This window comes from Periplaneta americana, chromosome 8, assembly GCF_040183065.1.
Source record: "Periplaneta americana isolate PAMFEO1 chromosome 8, P.americana_PAMFEO1_priV1, whole genome shotgun sequence".
Classification (NCBI taxonomy): domain Eukaryota; kingdom Metazoa; phylum Arthropoda; class Insecta; order Blattodea; family Blattidae; genus Periplaneta; species Periplaneta americana.
The window spans coordinates 120,284,430-120,303,161 of record NC_091124.1 but is presented as its reverse complement, the minus strand read 5'-3'; the positions used below and the strand labels follow the sequence as shown (position 1 = coordinate 120,303,161).

The 18,732-nt window shown below is 35.9% G+C and overlaps 1 protein-coding gene across 3 annotated transcripts in view; it reads right to left on the bottom strand.

Moving 5' to 3' along the window:
• LOC138704991 (NAD(P) transhydrogenase, mitochondrial-like) overlaps window positions 1-18,732 on the bottom strand; it is a 157,149-nt gene that overhangs the window by 59,615 nt on the left and 78,802 nt on the right. For all 3 annotated transcript variants that reach the window (XM_069833507.1, XM_069833508.1, XM_069833506.1), the window contains exon 7: window positions 9,853-10,008. In XM_069833507.1, the coding sequence (XP_069689608.1) occupies window positions 9,853-10,008 (156 nt within the window). The remainder of the gene's footprint in view (window positions 1-9,852; window positions 10,009-18,732) is intronic.

The window sequence follows — 18,732 nt, the reverse complement described above, 5'->3', positions numbered from 1 at the left end:
ATTTTTTTAATTTATATAACTTATACAATGCAGAACTGCATGCATTGTATTCTTCACCTAACATAATTAGGAATATTAAATCCAGACTTTTAGATGGTCAGGGCACTATGGGTGAATCCAGAAATGCGTAGAGTGTTAGATGGGAGACCTGAGGGAAAAAGACCTTTGGGAAGGCCGAGACGTAGATGGGAGGATAATATTAAATGGATTTGAGGGAGGTGGGATATGACGGTAGGAACTGGATTAATCTTGCTCAGGATAGGGACCAATTGTGGGCTTATGTGAGGACGTCAATGAACCTCTGGGTTCTTTAAAAGCTATTTGTAAATAAGTACGTAACATACAGAAGATTATTAGACTGCGTCACTAACTTGTCTTCTAAGGCAACTTGGATCAAGGATTCTGGAATTGAAACATTGCATGTAACATCCCCAATAAAAAATAAGCAGACATTTTAAAAGAATTCCAAAATCTCCTGCATGACAATATTAACTTTTAACTTTTCTTACCCAGTTACTGAGGTCAGTAACACCATAGTAACCCATAGGCAATCTGCTATGGCTAAAGCATGGTGGTTATGACCAGAGAAACTGACAGCTGCAAAGGCTGAGTTTCAAGAGGTGAGCAACATAAGTATTTGTTAATTATCTACAATTTGTTGGACAAGTCCATTACACCTAGTTCCAAAGGAGGATGGATATTGGAGCCTTTGTGGGGATTACCGAAATCTAAATAACATCACCAAACTAGATCTTTACCCCTTACCTCATATACAACATTTGAACACTCTACTAGATGGCAAGGTAAATATTTTCTAAAAACTGAATGTCATCATATAGCAGTCCATCCAGATGATGTACTTAAGACAGCTATCGTTACTTCCTTCAGATTGTTTGAATTTCTACATGTTCTATTTGGACCGAGCAATGTAGTGCAGTCATTTCAATGCTTTATTGTCTCCCTACTGCAAGACTTCGACTTTATACAGAGGAATCACAAAGTTCTCCCCGGTTTATGAAGTTGATTTCTGAGGTTATTTGGAACTTCGTGAATCACCCTGTATAATGCTATAATACTATACTGATCACATCCTAGTAGCTTCACCTAATTTAGGAAACACATGCAACATCTATGATTATTTTTCCGAAGTTTGAGTCAGTACAACATTAATATAAACATAGAGATTTTTCAATCTCTTTTTGGAGTATCAGAAGTGCCATTTCTGGGTTACCTTATTTCCAAAAAAGAGTATATGCCCACTTTCAGATCGAGCAGAGGCAAAAGTTAACTACAAACTTCTATATAACATCCAGAATCTACGTCGGTTTCTTGGACTAGTTTCTTTTCCCCCAACATTTAGGCCATCATTGTTCTGGATGCACCGCAGCCTTGGGCTTATTGTGCTACCTATGTTTTATAATTTAATACCGATTCATCAATTCTGTTACTTTGATTAAGGTACACAGTCCAGATATAGAACTCGGTTCAATATCTTTTGGTTCTAGAGAATCTTTCCCAAAGATAAGGTATCTCCTGCGAGCCAATGCATTGCAGGAGCAAATAATGTGCTGGGCTGTTTCAGTCTCCTTCCTACAGAATCTGCAGTCTAGGTTACCTTGAAGTATGCCATTAAATTAAGACGCTTTTTCACAGGTGCATGACCCGTGAGAAAATCTGTGACTGCTCTCAACTGAAATCTGTTACATTGTAGTAATATTTCAGCTCTTTTGTTGCATGGACTAACAATCCAGGTTTTATAGTGTTGAACCTTGGACCATTTTTTAATTGCTTCTCTGACAGAACACCTAGGTAATCCGAGAGCCGGCTCTGGTCCAATATATTTTATAGCCGCTCCTTGTCTTACAAGTTCGTCAGTTCTTTCATTTCCCTCAATACCACAGTGCCCGGTACCCAGATGGGTTTAACCTCATTCTGTTCTGCCAGGGTAGAAATTATATTGAGTCAATTAAGAAACAGTCCTGAAGTAACAATATGGCTATTTAAAGCTATAAGGGCAGCCTGGCTATCCGAGAATATAAGAATCTGCTTTCCCACATAAGCTCTTCTTATATTTTCAAGAACGCATTGGATAATGGCGTATATCTCTGCTTAAAAAACAGTGGCATAATTACCCAAGGGGGAAGCTTAAGCTAACCATTGGTCTGATGCCACAGACACCTGATCCAGTTCCTGAGTCTGTCTTTAATCCATCTGTGTACCACATCAGAGACTTCTCAGGAAATTCTGGAGTTTTGTTTTTCCAAAGTTCATAGTCAATGATGACTGAATTTTTTTGTATAATGTCGAACAGGATTAATATGGTCTGATTCCATACACAGTATGTGATCTGCCATAAATCTCTTGAATTCCAGCAAACCTGACTCTACATCTGAGAATATCAGTTGCTTAGAATGTTGCAGTCTATAGAGAGCCATTCTCGCTTCCTTCATTACTACTGTGTCTAATGGAGTCAAGTTTAAGAGTGCTTCCATAGCTGCAGTGGGAGTCATTTTCATGGCTCCAGTTATAGCCATACAGGCTGTTCTTTGAATTCTGCAGAGCCCTTGGTCTAGTTAGTTTCTACTGTGGTGCATTACCAAATACTGCAAAGACACAAGCTCTTCTATTTGAACTAACTCTAGATGCAAAGAACAAGAGAAATATTGAATAGACAGATAAATTTTTAAATGCATTCCATGAACTCAAAAAGTCTTAAAAACACCCCTCTCCTCACTCATTCATCTCAAGATTTAAGGTACAGTCACACGTCGCTACTTTTTCTGTGCAACTTCTGTACTGCAGCTGCAAAAGTTGCGTGTTGTGTTCACACGTAAGCCAAAAGTAGTACGCTGCATGCTCTTTTTGTGCTGCGCAACCCGAGTGCAGCAAAAGTTGCAACTGGAGGTTGTGAGTCTGCTCACACACAAGGCGCTACTTTTGCAGCTGCAGTCTTGCTGCAGGTTTCCATCTCCATGATGACTTTTCAATATACATTTTGTGGTTATGTTCGCATTATTATGAAACTCATGTGAAAGCTTACTTATCTATTATTTGCTTTTCTGTCCTAACTAGTATTCAGAAATTGGCAATATTTTTACTATAAAGCTTTTAAAAACGCCTATATGCTTAAATGATAACCAATAGCATATTCACGTAATCAATGTTGGCAACCCTCCTGTTTGAAACTACGATACGGAAAATTAAGAAAATAATTATATCGTCAGCAAATGTACTCAGACTATGTTGTGCATTTAGTAACTGTTACAAATAATTTATTTTCATCACATCTAACATTAAAATATATCCAAACAATAAAAGTATCATTGGCACATTTGGATGGCAACACTGGTCGCAACCGCAGCAATTTTTCAACAAAACCAATATCAAAAATGCTGCGGCTGCAACCCTGTTCACACGTCGCTACTTCTAAGCTGCGCGCAGCATGAAAAAGTAGTGGGCAGCAGGTTCGGCAGCCGCTACTTTTTGGGTTGCACCGTTGTTCACACGTTGCAGTACGAGAGTTGCGCAGTGTTTTGTACTGCAGCGCTGCAAAAGTAGCGATGTGTGACCATACCTTTACCTATTGTTCTCATGGTTGACACCTCTGATTTTGTTATGAAAGCTTCACTTCATCAAATTATCAAATTAGAGATAATAGACTATACTGGAATCCCTGAAAAGTTTCGCCAAGTTATTTTTTATTTGTTCCAATTTAGCACATCCAGGAGTGAAGGGATCCATCAATTTAATGAAAGACAGGTACGTATGGCCAAACATGAAGAAGCAAGATATCAAATTATGGTCATCTTCTTGCGTTCCTTGCCAACGTGTCAAAAAATGGCTCCACACAACCAGTGCTAATGGACACTTTCCTCCAGTCATTTCCAGATTTAGTTCTATTAATATTGACATTCCACACTTCACACTCTCAAGGATTCAGTTGCATTGTTAGCATGAGTGACAAGTTCTCTCGATGGACAGAAGCTGTTCCAGTAAATTATATCAGTGCAGAAACAGTTGTTGGAGTAATATTATCGACTCGGATAGCTCAATTTGGAACACCTAAAATCATCACAACACGCCATGAAGGCAATTCGACTGCATTTCTTTCAGTGTCTTACACGAGCACTTGGAATTCATTATTAAAACAGCTGCATATCATCCAGCAGCTAATGAAAAGATCGAGCAAAGGGATCGTTACTTCCAGAAGCTCAACTCATAGATGACTGGGTACCTAAACTTCCATTGGACTGCAGTCATACATTATTCCTGACTACAATACTACTGTTGCTCAGATGAACTACTAAGAGCCACTCAGGCTTCCTGCAGATCGTTTAGACAACCAACAACTAACACAAGGCATTTCCTCTTTCCTTCATCATTTAAGAGAACAGATGAGAGACTTTGGACCAGTTGAAATAAAACATAATACAGTAAGGACGCGATCATCCGAACACTCAGTAAACTGAAGGACACAGTAGTCTTAATAGGCCCAAGAGAACCTCCTCCCACCCTCTCACTTATTGTACACTTGTCAAACAAGAAAACCACGTGATTGTAATGCTTAGGGACCGGATTTTTATGTAATATCAAGGTTGAAATATGTACATATTTATGTAAGAAAAATAAGCTGAACATGTACCAAAATATGTAAAATAATGAAAATATTTAATATCAATATCTGACAGGTATAGGATAGGTAAAACTCTCCAGTTTTTATTTCATAGAGAACCCGACTTTTTTACCGCACACTTGACACATTACTATTTTCCCATCTGCAGCAAAAGCTTCGTCCATCGCAATCCATGATTTTATTTTTGTTATTAGAGTTGAAGATACAGGAACCATTTTAGTTACTTAAAAGCAGTAGATAAACACGCACTTTATACTGTAAGTACTAAAGCTAGAGAACTGAGTGAAATGAATGACATAACAGTAATGCAAGCACTGTTTCGCTTTACTGGATTAGGAGAAAATAAGAGGATATGTGGGACATTTGCATTTTAGCTGCTCACTGTAAAAAACAAAGTACCTACTAAAACCTCAAACTACAGGCATTTACAAACTGCTGTTTGAAAAGTGACATTCATGTCTCATTCAGAAGGGTAGGATTATTCCAGCTAAGAACCATACTTTCTAATTGCTTGGAAAATCCCATTTCCATATAGGTCTACTAAATTTAAAGTAAAGAGGTCAAGATAACCTGAAAAGCTACTTCTTTTAATCTTTCAACATCTTTCCAGTTTGTTCCTTTACTCCAGCTTCTTTTTAAAAGTCGGCTACTTTATTGCGGCTCATGTCAGACTTGACACGGGTTTTCCCTGGAAGGATTAGGAAGAGGATGGATAAGGTTGCAAATTGCATGGGAACGACTTGTTAAGACATGTGCAGAACAATTATAGTTCGAGACAAAGCATGTCGTCCTCGTCCCTGAAGGCAACACTATTTTCTGAGTGATTTTTACAATACAAGGTAGTTGTATGAAAAAGGTTGCCTTTTGTTCACTCATATTTACAGTGGTCGGTATGGGGTGAGTGCCTCTGTTACTTCCTGGAACTAAGGACGTTATGTTTCGTCCCGAAATATATTCTTTCTCGGGTAGGTAAAAAGGCTTTTTAAATCTGTGTATTTCAAATTGTAAACTTCCCCAGCTGAAGTTTTTTTTTTTTTTTTTTCCTTTTAGAGAAGTAAAAATGAATAAAACCCCTAAATATGTAGATTTATGTAATACCAAACCATAATATGTAATGTAGGGTAAATAAGTAAAAATATGTAGTATAAAATTTTAATATATTAATGGTAATTACAAGATTCGCAAAGATTTGTTATTTATATACGGTTATGTTGAAAGGAATATAATATGTAATTACATAAAAATCTGGTCCCTAGTAATGCTTGTCGGCTGCCTGTCAGCTGTTAAGTGTTTAGAGCTGTTAGAACAGGTTGTGTAGGTGTATTATTGCACTGGTTTTCATCGTTTTCGTATTTTCTGTGCGTAATCTTTTTCGTTTTTTTTTTTTTTTCAAGTGCCAAGTAGGATGGCACTGCATAAATATAAAAGTTTGAGTTTGAGAGACAAGGCAGAAATTATGTACATGATCGAGAAAGGGACCAGCTACTCTGTGATTGCTATGAAATTCAGGATTCGCAAGTCAATTCATTAGTGACATCAAGAGGAACAAAGCAAACATATGGAAGTTCATATGCACGACGGAACATGACCCTGGTGAACATAATACCCTGAAACAACCTGAAAATCCCAAGGTAGACAATACTGTTTTTATGTGGTTCAACAGAGATGGCTACACATTCCCGTTGAGTGTGAAATATTTGTGAAAAAGCTCAAATTTTCCACCATCAAATGACGAATAACCACATAGGTTTTAGTACGAGTAAAGGTTGGTTAAGGCAATTTCAAGAAATGTCACAGCATCAGACCTCTCAAAATTACTGGCGGAAAACTCTCCAGCAAAGAGGAACCAATCAAAGACAGTTTGAAGAACTCGTAAGAGAGAAAAACTTGAGTGCAGAAAAAATCTAGCTCTTCAATGGGCTGAAGAAAAAAGCAGACACAATGTGAAATTATGTTGCTGCAATGTATGAGAGATTGTGCATTCGAACAAAGGCTGAATAGTAATGTAAAAAAAAAAAATACTGACTTTTTAGTAAATAGATACACTATGTAGTAAGGGAAGTTTTGGCATGTTTTGTCATACATGTACATATTACACATAAAATAATATATTTATTTTTTTCGTTGTAAAAATTTCTTTCTTTTTCATTCAAAAAAGACCCAGGTAAACTAAACGATTCGCCAATACGAACGACCCCTTTTCCCAATATTTTCGGGTAATAATCAAGTTTCTACTGTACAAAACAAAAGAGTTTCATCCATCTCAGTCTTATGGCAAGTCAACATGTCTTCATTTGACAGGTTGCACAACGACTATCATTGCAACCTAAAGGTACGGTCACACATCGCTACTTTTGCTGCACAACTTTTGTACTGCAGCTGCAAAAGTTGCGTGTCGTGTTCACACGTAAGCCAAAAGTAGCGCGCTGCACGCTACTTTTCGTGCTGCGCAACCCAAGTGCTGCAAAAGTTGCAACTGGAGGTTGCGAGTCTGTTCACACACAAGGCGCTACTTTTGCAGCTGCAGTCATGCTGCAGGTTTCTATCTCTGTGTTGACTTCTCAATGTACATTTTGTGGTTATGTTCGCATTATTAAGAAACTCATGCGAAAGCTTCCTTATCTATTATTTGCTTTTCTGTCGTATCTAGTATTCAGAAATTGACATTATTTTTACTATAAAGCTTTTGAAAACGCCTATATACTTAAATGATAACCAACAGTATATTCATGTAATCAATGTTGGCAACCCTCCTGTTTGGAACTACGCTATGGAAAATTTAAAAAATGAATTATATCGTCAGCAATTATGCTCAGACTGTGTTGTGTATTTAATAACTGTTACAAATAATTTATTTCCATCACATTTAACATTAAAATATATCCAAACAATAAAAGTATCATTGGCACATTTGGGTGGTAACACTGGTTGCAACCGCAGCAAAAGTTTCAACAAAACCGATATCAAAAATGCTACGTCTGCAACCCTGAGAACCCTGTTCACATGTCGCTACTTTTAAGCTGCGCACAGCATGGAAAAGTAGCGGGCAGCAGGTTCAGCAGCCGCTACTTTCCGGGTTGCACTGTTGTTCACACGTCGCAGTACAAGAGTTGCGCAGTTTTTTGTACTGCAGCGCTGCAAAAGTAGCGACGTGTGACCGTACCTTAAATGTCGTGTTTTTTCACATAGTGATAAGCATTTCGGCACTGAAATCCCGAGAGAGTAACAATCACCACAGATCAACTAAAACCAGTATTTCTACTCAATAAATATGGCTCTCAAGCATCTACACAACAAACTTACACTGGGATCAAGAAATATTGCATACAACAGAACCAAGTGCTGTCAAATTGCATGAACCTAGTGTTCTGAAGCAGACCAGAGTCATCAGACTGGGGAGACATGTGACTTTTTCCACATAGATTCCAGGACGTTATCACTGGGGAGGCATTCAAGTCAGTTTTACAGAAAGTTAAGCTTGAAAGCCATATATCTATAATATACGCCTCTGTTTGTTAACATGAAACCACAATTAAAAAGTCACAAAGTATAGTGTGCACTCTATGTTGCGTCATTGACGTGTGTCAACTCAATTGAGGTATGTGGATATAAAGGGAAAAATTGACCCGAACCTCTGATACAGTTCCTGGATAGCTCAGTGGTAGAGCATTGACACACTTAGCCAAAGGTCTGGAACAATTTTTCTCTTGAAAATTATTCAATATGAAAGATTACTTACGAATAGGGACCTGAATTTTTAGCATCTATTTTCATCAAAATTAGCATCTATTTTTCTGAAATTAGCATTTACTCGTACTTTTTTCAAAATTAGCATCTACTTTTTTTTTCCAAAGGAAATTTTGAGCATTCTACCTTTCATTTATCAAAAGATAATATTGTGAACAGTTCAGCGTTTTCCTCCTTCAAATTACATCGTCTGTCTGAAACAACAGCACCATGCTGTGATAAAACACGTTCACTGTCAACATTGTTTGTTGATGTCCACAGTACTTGCAAACAACATTCTCTGTGTACTATTAATTGAAGTGAGCGTCGAAAATGTTGATTCACATGTTGTAATGCCGCATCCAAATGTTTCCCCTGATGCAAACAGTTTGTGCTTCATTAAAAGCATCACGATGTGCAAAGAGAACTCGATGTTCATCCTATTCGGGTTTTGATAGATAAATTTCTTGGCCACATGAAAAGTGACTTTTATGTACTGATGTGATTTTGTAACAAGATTTATTGAAGGTAATAGTTTATATGACTGGTACATCACATCGAATTTTCAAGATATTTGTGAACATCTTAAATATTGCTGACACTTGGGGGGGGGGGGAACGTACCCAGATATTTCAGCCTGTTCAACATTATAGCAAAATTTGTTCACACTAATATTCTTTTTAGCAGTTTTTGGCTACCAGGAAATAGTTCATTCACCTGGAATATGATAACATCTAACATTTCTTGGAGTCAACTTTTTGGAATGTTAAATGTCCTGAATACAGCTGTGACAAAACGCATTCAACATCTAAACTTTAAAGAAGTTACCACAATGTTGGGAAGTAGTCATAACAATTCAAGGGAATTATTGTGAACGATCTTGATGTAAGTAGATTGAAAAAATAAAATGTGTGCCAATGGAGTAAGTTTGTGCATTACTTCTGGGATCATCCTCGTAAAAATTGAAACTATTTTAAAATTCTGAAGCTATTAGCAGTCCCTTTTTATTTTCTGGGAGACTCTAACATTAAGGACAAAAAGTGAATAGAAGCACCTGAGATGAAATTTTAAGACCTGTTGCAAGATGCAAGAGAACAGATACCGGTAGAATACTAAACTAGACAATTTGAGAAGAAATAAATAAATCACCTATTTTGATAATAATCAAGAAGTATAAAAAAACAAGTATTCATACTTATAAAAAAGGGTCAATAGAATCCCCAAACATATTGCAAATTATTTCCACATGCAAAGATTTGCACTGCAATGGTGTCAGGAGTTGCACATGGAGTTGGAACAGACCAAAGGCCTAAGCCAAGATGATGATGATGGTGGTGGTGATGATTTCTCTCATTCAGGGACAAGACAGTCTTAAACACCCATCCTCCTCAGCCAACTTTGCATGAACCTCATGTTTACAGCATGCACAGTAACCATTCGAGTAGCAAGTATAAGGAGAACACAATTACAGTCCAACTTGAAAACTAACATACCTTGAGAATAAGTAGTGGAGCCTTCTTGCCAGGAATGAGGGCTGTGGTGATGATAATGTCAACATCACGAGCTTGTTTTGCGAACAGTGCATGTTCTGCCTCAATGAACTCCTTTGACATTTCTCTTCCATATCCTCCTGTGGACTCTCCCTCCTCCTATTTAAGAACACAAACAACACACATAGGATATAGAAAACGTAAAAAAATTATTAATACTCAAGAAGCACATTCAATATTACCGTACACATATGTGATGAAAATTTAGAGCTTGTTTTTCCATTTCATTTATAGTTTAATGCGATGCATAATAAGCGAACAAAAGAAAAGTAAAACATATTATTTTCACGATGAATGAGAAAGTGAATTTTTCTTAGTTATGGTTGAAAATAAGTGTTGTTGCTTAATTTGTCAGACTTTACCAAAGAATGGTAATCTTCAATGGCATTACAATGCTCTGCATCGAAGTATGTATGATAGTGATTTCCTGCCGAAGAGTGAATTACATAACTTGAAACTAAAAGAACCAAAATCTAAGCTGACAACACAACAGACATTGTTATCAAAACCAACTTCACATTTCAACAATGTTATGATGGTCTCTAAGGCATGTAACTTAACTGTAAAGAGATTTAGACCATTCTGTGAAGGAGAGTTTCTGAAACATTTTTTCGTTGAAATTTCTTATAACTTCTTTCATTAATTTAAAAACAAGAAAGAAATAAAAACTGCTATCTAGCATCTTCAGCTGTCAAATAGAAGATACAGTAAAACTTAATTTATATGTTTTGTATGAGGCTTGAAGGGGGGAAAAAACAAATAAGTGAGAAAAACGTAAAACTGAAATAACATTTAATAACTTTGAAATAGCATTTAAGACTATGTGGGGAGAATGAGTTAAGTGAATTAGTAAACTTTTCAGAAGATAAATTTGTAACTTCACAATTAAGTCTATAATACACTGCTCAAATTTATAACACACATTCTTGAAGAATGTACGATTATACTGTATATAGAAAATCTTAGCTGTTTAGAGCCAAAGCTGGCTGATTTCAAATTCCCATCCAGAAAATTTTACGAAATTGATTTCTTGCTCTTCCTGTATAAATCTTCATATTTAATAACATGCGATTATTTTACAAAAAAAAGTCAGTTATTTTGGACTGCTTGCTCCTAAGAAATAAACCATGCCCTCAAATTGTGATAACTCTCTCATAATTTGTTCAGTTGCGTTATGGTGCATTACAAAATATTTCACTGTTTCTAAAGCAGTACTATTATTATTAAATATCCACTCAAAAGAAACCTAATTTACCAAGTGGTATTCTAGGGTTTTAGTTCAGTTATATACCTACTATATATACTACTTATTGCATGTACACACATAATGGTGAAAGATAGCTCTACAGTCTTTTAACCTTCTGCAAGCTCACCTGAAATGCACATGCTGTAAGCTAAGTGGGTATGGGGTACAAAATGGACCCCACCAGCTTGCCGAGGGTTAAATATCTGCAGTGCTCGGGAAAAGTGACACAAGTCAGTTTCCACAAACCTTTTTTGATAATTTACTGACAACTTACGGAACATCTGCTCGCTTGGAAAAAAATACATAAGCATTTCTCCCATTACAATAATTCATACAGAAAAAAATCAAATCGACATAAACCAGTGTAAGTTGTCAATAAATTATCAAAAAAGGTTTGTGAAAACTGACTTATGTCACTTTTCCTGAGCATTGCAGATATATAGTTTAACAAATTTATAAATTCTCTGTAGCAACACGATTTCTAGAAGACTTTACATAGTGGGCTGCCATATTTGGTTTTACAGTCCAGGACATGTGTTTTTATTTCATATCTCTTTATTTCAATGGGGCAGTCAAACAAAAGGTGTTTTACACTGTGAAGGTCTTCATGGCAGGAACATGTAGAGCTGATATCTGCTGGTATGTTGAATCTGTCGAAGAAAGTTCCGAATTTCCCATGTGCAGAAAGAATGTAGGTGTGAGGTGATGGCTTTTTAGTCTGTTGTACATTGTTGGGAAGTAAGTGTTCCTTGTTAATGATCCAGTTTTGCTTATCATCCATCTACTGTTACAATTTTGATGAATCTGTTGTCTTATTTGTTTCTTGATGTGTGATATGGGGTGCAGAGTGTAGATGGAGGCTCCTGCTTTGGCTAACTCATCAACTCTTACACTTCCTTTGGATGGAATGCTTAGGTGATCCGCTGACGTTCAATGTGGTATTCGAAGGATGTAGTGAAGGATTTTCGATTTTTCTTTAAGTCAGACAACTGAGCTCTTTAGATAATAGTAAGAACTAATGGTTCAATAGCTGCTATGACTTGAGAAGCATCTGTTGAAGTATTTTGGTAAGCTCGAGTCAGAAGGAAGCCTCTTTGGGTTTTAGCTAATTTTATTTTGGCTCATTGTTTATGTAAAGTATCCTAGAAGGCAGATGCACATTATAAAAGGTTGAACTGCTCCTCTGTATATAATATGGAGCATGTCGGAGTTTAAGCTCCAGATGGGTCTTGAAGCCATGGAGAGTCCAGATAACTGTCTTCTGGACTTAGTTGCTAAATGACCGATTTGGGCTCTGAACATCAGTTTTTTGTCCAGAACAACACCTAGGTATTGTAACTGATGAACAATTTGAATTTCTTGCCTGTTCATTTCGATTCTCTGTGTAACCAATTTTCTTCTTCTAGTTACACAAATGGTTTTGTTTTTTTCTGGTTTGAATTTCAACTTATTGTCACGACCTCATTCAAACCGGACACTTAGCACTGTGTTTGTATATATAATTAGTTTTGAAGTGAAATTTGCCTTGGCCAACAATAAAGTGTCATCTGCATATTCCAACATGCCACAGCTCTCAGGAAGAAACAGCTGAAATACATCATCGTAAAGGATGATCCAAAAACCAGGACTGCAAGTTGATCCTTGGAGGCAGCCACTCCATTTCTTTGCTAACAGTGATGTTGCAGAGGCTGAGCTGGGTTTTCTTGTTGGTAAAATAACTTTGAGCAAGCTGGTAAATATTTCTTGGACAATTTTTTCTTTTCAGGTTTGTAAGGTATGACTTAAGGTGCCAGACACATCTAACAACATTAGGAGACCAATTTGTTTTATACTAAAGATGTTTTTCATCCACATAACAACAGACAGCATCTTCTGATAATCTGTTGGGAGTAAATACACATTGATTGCTGCCGAGATATTTCTTGCTATAAAGGTGATACATGATGTGGTTTATCATATGTTTTTCAAGTATCCACTACAGAAAGTAGACTGATGGGATATAGCATATTTTTTGTGTGTTTGTCCTTGCTGATGCCTGGTTTTAGTATTATTTTTATGGCTGCAAATTTCCACAGATCAGGAAAAGTTCCAACTTTTAAACATTTATTGAACAATTCAGTAAAGAGTGCTGGGTTTTTCAAATGTATGTATGTATGTCTTATTATGTTTGCAGAGATACTATCAATTCCTGGAGCTTTCTTGTCTTGTTGCATTTTGATGATGTGGTCAACTTCTTGTTGTTCATATAGGAAATTGACTTCAGCTTCTAGTCAGACAAGAACACACAAATACCAACGAACAGTTCATAAACCGAGTTCACTTTGCAACTTAAATGCATGATAACAACCATCGTAAAACCACTTAAAAACAACTACAGTACATAACCTTTCGACAAAGTTCTACAATATAATATACCACTACTTCCAAATTATGTATGATAACATCATTATAAAAACTACTTAAAAATAACCACAAAATATTTCGACAATAGTTCCACAGTCTGCACCATCAAATTATACAAAACTGAATATGAGAGCAACCATATATATTGGAAATTTTATCACTCAATCAATCTTCTTAATATATCCAGCTGTTTGCAGACAACATAAGGTCCACTGCAGTCCACTGTAGTCTTTTCAGTTCTTGTTTTTCACGAGAAATGAGGATATTTTGATCGTGTTCATTATAGATGCCTGTTGCTAGTAGCCAGAGTTGGGGTGTAGTCAATATATATTGTCCTCTGCATCTGGTACTGATGATTTTAATTTACTTCTTTTGTGGTGAGGGGGCTTAAACTTATTGCAAACAAGTAACAAAAAGGTGCCCACAGAAGCTGCATTAACACCAACGCAGTCCCACTATATTTTTCACTATCTAAAGCTTATGATACATTTACTCCCTCAGTGTAAAATTCTCCGGAGGTAAAATAGTCTCTCAATCGGATCTCCAGGTAGGGACTTCACAGAGACATTCCAAGAATCATATTAAAGTATTTATTTGGAACACCAAAAGTCACACCATCCAGTCAATCAGAGCCAAGTTTAATACTGAAAAGAACCATATAATGAGACAAAGAGGCAAACATAAACCAAAAGAATTGAAGTATAGTGTCAGTCCAATGCAGAAGCAAAATCCATTCTTTCTAATATAAAAAATGAGGCTAAAGAGAATAAATTTCATGTTTCATTGGGTAGTACATTTAAAGACCGAGAATTAAAATGAAAAGACAACATTAACGAAAAAGATACAGACACTCTAAAAATTTTACAATGGAACTCTAGGTCTTTAAGAAACAAAATGGATTTATTAAAGCAAGAAGTTCAAGACAAAAGCCCTCTATAATATGCATACAAGAATCTTTTCAGATTGATGATATTTTTAAATTTTACAAATATGCCGACTACAAAATTTTTAATCTGTTTTGTGAAGATAGAAGGGGTGGAGGTGTTGTCACCATGATCCACAACTCCATTCACGAAATTGAATCTAAACGACAATCTGAAGGCCAAATTGAATACATCAGGACAAAATTATTACTTCAAAATAACATTTCATTTTCACTTGTCAATGTATATAGGCTACTATATACTGATCACAAGTTTATCATAGTTGGTGACTTTAACAGTATTAGGCCTAAACATCACATATGGAATAATGGATCTTCAAATCAATATAGAAACATAATCTACAAATGGTTACTGAATAATGACATCATTTCACTTAATGACAACAAAACAGCAACATATCAATGTGCAAGTACAGGATCTACAAGTACTCTAGATCTCTCTTTCTGCTCATATAACATATATCGATGGCTTAGTGCACACGTGTTTTGGTCAAATTGAGTTAAGTACAAAATCGAAGTCCTCTGAGGTGTATCTTTACTGTGTACAAATGTGGGAAGTGAATACTAAGAGTTTCCTATAGTTCTGTGTTGGCAAAATGTTCTATTTACTATAGCCCACGTGTACTCATGTGATAAATGTGCTTGCCACTTCTGTGCATTTAAGAACCAATAGACAAATGTGTTAAGTGCACAGTTACAACATTTGTGTTGTTAAGGTTAAACCATTGCACACTTTTTCAACATTTGTGATTTGATTGGTGGCGTTTTCATTCATTATTGATTTAACTTCAGATGATTATTTTCAGTTCTACGCTTTATTTACAATGCAGTGTTACTGAACTTAACACAAAGACAATCAGCACCAGTGGTGAAGCGTCAGGGTAGGCAGGGTAAGCTGAGGTTTCTCTAACATTTTCGAAGAAGGGACAAGATCAATTTGAAATTCAGTTAATTAAAAACAGGAACATTTCCGCATTTCGTTTACCTTTTAGCGACATAAAGCATGGCCTAGATCACTATTTCCGAAACCCAGCTTATCCAAAAATTGTGTCATGCTTTGCTACTGATCAGCACACAATCCAACCCCTGAAGAACAAAAACTTCATGTAAAATTCTCATTGATTCATTTCCTCATTTAGAGTCGTAAAGATTCTTGAAAGCTGTATTTAGCACATGATTTGAATTTGGCACTTAATGTACGGCTTATATCGGGATCAATACCATCATGGAAAGAGTGTCATACCTGTCTCTGAATTCGTTTATCAAAGTATTTTCAAATCATAGGATCCACCACTGTCCTTTCATATTCCAAAGAAGGACCAATGCTCTGAATGCAACGCACATCAAACAGCCAGTAATAAAGAGCCCTTACAAGAAGAGTGGGACAACCACAAAAAACGACTAAAAGTAGATCACATTCAATTAAAGTTGCCCAGCCCTGGAATATAGTATTGCTTGATTGCATATACCTTCATTAAGCAACAATGAAGTTAAAACTCATCACGCAACAATGAAGTTAATATTATCAATCAATCTTCTTAATGTATCCAGCTGTTTGCTGACAACATAAAGTCCACTATAGTCCACTGTAGTCTATTCAGTTCTTGTTTTTCACGAGAAATGAGGGGTATTTTGATCGGTGTTCATTATAGATGCCTGTTGCTAGTAGCCAGAGTTGGGGTGTAGTTAATATATACTGCAGGGCTGTGTCTTCTGCAACTGGTACTGATAATTTTAATTTACTTCTTTTGTGGTTTATGGATGGACAGTATAGAAGAATGTGATCCAGATCTTCATCATGATTATTACACCAGAAACAAGTAGGATTATCAGAAATGTGAAATCGGTGTAGATACAATTGAGTGACAATGTGACCTGTTCTGGCTCTTGTTAAAAATGTTTGAACATATCTGGGCAAGTTTTTGTACATTTCCAGGTCATTTGGTTTCTTTTGTACAGACTGTAAAATTTTTCCTTTGTCAGAAGAGAGCCAATTGTTGATCCATAGGTTTGTAAAATAAGACTTTACTAAAGCAAAAGCACTGGATAGAGATATCACTTGAAGATGTCTTGGTTGCAAATACCCATATGTTGCCTGTTTTGCAATATTATCGACTTTCTCGTTTCCAGGTATACCACAATGACTAGGTATCCATTGAAATGTTATTTCCTTTTGGAGTTCTTTTAGTTTACTTAGTTGTTTCTGAATTGGAATAATTCTATGTGCATATAGGTCTGGTACATATTTAATTATATTAAATATAGCCCCCTTGGAGTCGGTAAGCATGCAAATAGATTTTTCAGAAATTTGAGTAACACACTGAAGAGTAGCATCAATAGCTAGCAATTCAGTGTCAAGACTGGAGGAGGATGAACATGGTATGAAATAACTTTCTTGATATTTTGGAATATAATACCCTGCTCCTGATGTTCCATTATTATGATTTAGAGATCCATCTGTATAAATTTGAAGGCGATCCTTATATGTGCTGCAGAGTAGTTCCAAGGCATCTAACTTAAGAATGTATGGAAGATCATTTTTGGAATGATTTCCTGGAATTTGTATGCTATGTTCTGGAATCACCCATTTCCATGGAGGAATTTCGTTCACAACTGGAAGTTAATATTAAACAAGTATGAAAAATTCAAGATCACAGTACATAAAGAGTCCAAGCCAGTTGATGATGAAGTAATGTGAAAGAATACTAGACAAATAAAATTCTCAAAATTTTTAATAATGACAATAAAGAGTCTATTTATCCCCCTTAATCTAATATCTCAAAATAAATGGCTACAATATTATCAAGACTTATGGAGTCAAGACATATCTCCCTTGACTATGCACCATTCAGAAAATCCTGACCTAGGACACATTACGCGAGATGAATTTATATCAGTACTCAGTAATTCCAAGACATAAGATGGAAAGACAACATAAACATAAAAACTTGAGTGAACCACTTTTGCACAGATTTCACAACTTCCTCAACATGATTTGGAATGGAAAGGAGCCTCCTCAATGCTGGTCAAAATCACTTGTGATACCAATCTACAAGATTGTGAAAATTTTAGGGGAATTAGTTTATTAAATATTGGTTATAAAATATTTGCAAATTTAATAAAAAATAAATTATATCAATATTATGAGAACATTTTGGGCGAAGAACAAAACGGATTTAGGAAAGGCAGATCTAGCTGTGATGGCTACTTCACAATGAAACTTTTGATTGAGAAAAATCTAGAATTCAATTTAGAAACATGCTTTGCATTTCTGAACTTTTTTGATCATGTAAATCGTAACATCTTATTGAATATATTAATAGAAGATTGTATCCCACAACAAATTGTTCAGAATATTTATAATATAATACATTATATTATATTTTGAACAATTTGTTATAATATACAGTATTATATAAAGATACTTCAATCTCAATTAAAATTGCAGATAAATTGTCAGCCTGGAAGATGGTTTCTTTTGGTGTCTGACAAGGATGCCCACTGTCCCATCTTCTATTTAACATATATTATACCGGTATATGAATGTCATGATACCTGAATTAAGGAAAACAAGACATGGTCACATACCAATAAACTGTGATTTAAATTTGGATGTATTGTTATTTTCAGATGATTTAGCTTTGCTAGCCTGTTCAGAGGACAATTTACAAAGGTCCATACACAGTTTGAAACTCATAGCAGATAAATATGCTATAGAAATTTCTACCAACAAAACTAAAACTATGGCTTTTTGTTGCAAAGAGCCCATTCCTAGTAAGATTTATATTAATGGAAGTATTCTGGAAAGAGTTAATGAATTTAAATATCTTGGCTACAGATTATCTTTCTTAGCAGATTTAGACTTTCACGACAAAATTTTACAGTATAATAAATCAATCATTAGAATCATAAAACCATCTCTAATTCAGCAACATACCTGCACTCATCAGCCCTGCGCTATGGAAATGAAGCATGGACTCTAAGGAAATGTGACGCAAGCAGAATCACTGCTAGTGAAATGAGATTCATGCACTGAACAACTGGCTACACTAAGTAGGAGCATTAAAGAAATGAAGACATCTTACAGAAACTTGAAATGAACTCTATACTAGCAGACATATGTCACTATCGAGATAACTGGTATCAGCATGTGAGGCGTATGTCTAGGACTAGAATCCCTTGTGCAATCCTGCATTACCAACCTAGAGGCAGGAGATCAACTAGACGTCCA